Source organism: Dipodomys ordii, unplaced genomic scaffold (genome assembly GCF_000151885.1).
Source record: "Dipodomys ordii isolate 6190 unplaced genomic scaffold, Dord_2.0 Scaffold69, whole genome shotgun sequence".
NCBI lineage: Eukaryota > Metazoa > Chordata > Mammalia > Rodentia > Heteromyidae > Dipodomys > Dipodomys ordii.
The window spans coordinates 1,719,171-1,722,908 of NW_012267285.1; the positions used below are offsets into that span (position 1 = coordinate 1,719,171).

A 3,738-nucleotide genomic window follows, 5' to 3' on the forward strand; every position below is an offset into this window, starting at 1 on the left:
GGGAGAGGGAGGGAGGGAGAGGGAGGGAAGGGAGGGAGGAAGGAAGGAAGGAACAGGAGGAGGAAAGAAAGAAAGAAAGAAAGAAAGAAAGAAAGAAAGAAAGAAAGAAAGAAAGAAAGAAAGAAAGAAACTAACACTGGCTCTACCAAGACACATTTTATTTCCTGGGATTAAAATTAAAAAAGGAAATGGCGTATCAGCATCTTCCGACATTATTCAAAAACACACGTGTGGTGGTGGTGGTGGTGGAGGTTTTTGGAGAAAGTGACAGGAATTGTTTGAGGCACACCGAAAAGGTCAGCCTTCCTCCTTCCAGAAACTTCCTTTGTTCTAGACACAAAACACCCATACTACCCCGCCCCCCGACACACACACCAAGAAAAGAGAGAAGCCTAGAGATACAGCCCCCCGAGGACTTACACTGGAGCCTCTGACTCCAAAATCCCAGAAGAACGGAACCCTTCTCTCTCCCTTGAAGTTGTGACCCAAAGCAGCTTCTCTCTGAAGGACAGTGGCCAAAACATTAAAATCCACTCCACAGCCCTAAACATAACATCCCCACCCCACCCCACAGCGTACACACACATAATCCTATAGAAACCAGATTTGGGTGCAGGCTGGGGAGGGGGCTACCGTGAGATCTCTTGGGATGTAGGCCAAAGTCATTTTTCTTTCTTTCTTCCCCCCCTGCTCGCTTTTACATCCTCTGCTGGATATAGACAAGTAGCCACAAATACTAACCATGTACATTCCACAGTGAGGGCCTGCATCATGGAAGCGAAGCCCGTGGGGATCACGGAAAGAAGCAGGGAGGGGAAGGGAGGTGGGGGCTGGATGGAAGGGGAGAGGGAGGGACAGGCAGGGAAGAGAGGCAGACTTGGGCGAGGAAGAGAGTCTAGAATACTCTGTGGTGTCCAAGTCACTACCTCAGCCAGGCACTGGTGGCTCACGCCTACCATCCCAGTGACTTAGGAGGCTGAGATGTGAGGATCGCGGTTCAAAGCCAGCCCGGGCAAGAAAGTCTGTGGCACTCTGATCTCCCATGAACCACCAGAAAACCAGAAGTGGCGCGGTGGCTCAGGTGGTAGAGCGCCAGCCTTGAGCAGAAGAGTTCAGGGACAGCGGCCAGGCCCTGAGTTCCCCAGGTTCAGGAAGGTTGTCCCGTTACCCCTCTTCCTCCCGTCGGTCCACCGGGATCTCTCTTTACAAGTCTGTTTCCCGGTTGACATCAATACACAGGGCATCGTACAGGGATCTGCGGCCCTCTGTGTGGCTTTTGGCTTTAAGGTGATACTTCTCCAGAGAGCCGCTCCGGGTGCTGTCCGTCCGTTCCAGGGCGCCCCCGGCCTTGCCCAGGGAGGCTTTACCCCAGCTGGCCTTCCTCTGCCCTCCGGGATTCCCCCCAAAATCCTCCACCCAGCTCTGGCCGGCCCGATCGTCCCTGGAGGCCACGTGCTCCTCCTGCTCCGTCTCGCGGTGGTAGAAGTAGTTGAAGTTGGACACGATGACGGGCACGGGCAGGGCGATGGTGAGCACCCCCGCGATGGCGCACAGGGACCCCACGATCTTCCCGCCCACCGTCATGGGGCACATGTCGCCGTAGCCCACGGTGGTCATGGTGACCACGGCCCACCAGAAGGCATCGGGGATGCTGGAGAAGAGAGAGCCGGCGTCGTCGGCCTCGGCGAAGTAGACCCCACTGGAGAAGAGGATGACGCCGATGAAGAGGAAGAAGATGAGCAGGCCCAGCTCCCGCATGGACGCCTGCAGGGTCTTGCCCAGGATCTGCAGCCCCTTGGAATGGCGGGAGAGCTTGAAGATGCGGAACACCCGGACCAAGCGGATGACCCTCAGGATGGCCAGCGACGTGGCCTGCTGCCCGTTCGGCCCGGCCTGGGTCTGGGGCTCGGCCAGCTCTGTCCCCAGCGTGATGAAGTAGGGAAAGATGGCCACGATGTCGATGATGTTCATGATGTTGCGGAAGAAGGCCGCCTTGCTGGGGCAGGCCGCGAAGCGCACCAGCAGCTCGAAGGTGAACCAGATGACGCACGTGGTCTCCACCAGGAAGAAGGGGTCGGTGAGGAAGGACGGCCCCCCTCCCAGGGTGCCCAGGGGTCCCCCGGCCCCCAGACGCCCCTGGGTGACGCCGCCCGGGGGGAAGAGCTCGGCCTCGTCCTCCTCCTCCTCCTGGCTTCCCCTGGACACCGGGTGCCGGTCACCCACCCCGAGGCCCCCCAGGCCCTCGGCCCGGAACTGAGGCAGCGTCTCCAGGCAGAAGATGACGATGGACGTGAGGATGACCAGCACGGACACGATGGCGATGGCCCTGGCCGGGCCCGAGCTCTCCGGGTACTCGAAGAGCAGCCACACCTGGCGCTGCAGAGGCCGGCCGGGCAGCGGGCGCTGGTCCTCGCCCGCCTCGGGCAGGCAGCCCTCGTCCTCCCGGAAGGCGGCCAGGGCCTGGTCCCCCAGCTGGTAGAAGCGGATCTCCTCCAGGAACACGTCCAGGGGGACGTGCCCGGGCCGGCGCAGGCGGCCCCCCGACTGGTAGTAGTAGAGGATGGCGTCGAAGCTGGGCCGGTGGCGGTCGAAAAAGTACTCGTTGCGCAGGGGGTCGAAGAAGCGCACGCGGCGGCCCGGGTCCCCCAGCAGCGTGTCCGGGAACCGGGCCAGGGTCCCCACCTGCGTCTCGAAGCGCAGCCCCGAGATGTTGAGCATGATGCGCCGGTGCTGGGGTCCCCAGGCCCAGCCTGGCTCTGGGGCCAGGCTGTGGTCCCCGTCCTCCTCCTCCTCCTCCTCCTCCTTGGGGGGCATCGGGGAGTCCCTCTGGCCCCAGATCCCTTCCGGCAATACCAGCTCTGGGCATCCCCGGCTTTGTCGGGCCGCAGCCCTCGGGGGGCATCTGAGCTGATCCGGGGGGCTCTGGCTGCAGCTTGCCTCGGCCTCAGCTGCTCCTCCTCCTCCTCCTCCTCCTCCTTGGAGGGTCATGGCCCCTCCGTTCTCCATGGACCCCCAGTGGGGCGCATGCTGGGTCCCTCACTCACGGGCTGCTCTCTGGCGGGGACTCGGCTCCCACTGCAGGTCCTCGGCTGGTCCAGCTGGGGGGGGAGGGCAGGGGGGAGGCTGGGGGAGGCAGGGGGAGGCAGGGAGGAGGCCAGAGGAGGCTGGAGGAGGCAGAGAGGAGGGTGGAGGCAGGAAGGAGGCTGGACCCTGGCTTGAGCCTAGGTCAGGGAGCGACGGGATGCTCCGTGCTCCCCCTCTCTGTCCCTCTCTGCCTCCTCTCTCCTCTCTCTCTGTCTCTTTCTCTCTCTTTCTTCCTCTTTCTTCTCTGGCAGTTTCTCTCTGGCTCTCTCTCTGTCCCCTCTTTCTGGCTGTCTATCTGTCTGTCTGTCTGTCTCTCTCTCTCTCTGTCCCTCTCTCTCTCCCTCTCTGTGTTTCTGGCAGCTGGTTACCAAGCAGCCAAAAAGTCTCCTAGTAGCAGATGCCACCTTCTGCCACCCCTCCCGGGCTGAGCGGCCTCCCCCCTCCCCCTTCCTCTCTCCCCCTCCCCCCTCCCCCTTCCCCCCTCCCTGGGGCTCCGGGGACGGCAGGGCTGGAGAGGGGAGGAGGGGAGGGGACAGAGGAGGAGAAGGCCAAAGCCTGGGAGGAATCCAGGCAGGGAGGAGGGAGGGGGTAGGGAGGAGGGGGGAGGGGGGAGGAACAGGTTGTTCCCAAAAACTCCCTGGGCAACCAGATGTG

At 62.0% G+C, this 3,738-nt stretch overlaps 1 protein-coding gene across 1 annotated transcript in view; it reads right to left on the minus strand.

Annotated features, from left to right (window-relative positions):
- Positions 1-3,006, minus strand: part of Kcna6 (potassium channel, voltage gated shaker related subfamily A, member 6) — a 3,917-nt gene extending 911 nt beyond the window's left edge. Inside the window, exon 1 of the mRNA XM_013023598.1 lies at positions 1,453-3,006. Within this exon, the coding sequence (XP_012879052.1) occupies positions 1,453-3,006 (1,554 nt within the window). The remainder of the gene's footprint in view (positions 1-1,452) is intronic.
- Positions 3,007-3,738: the final 732 nt, after the last annotated feature.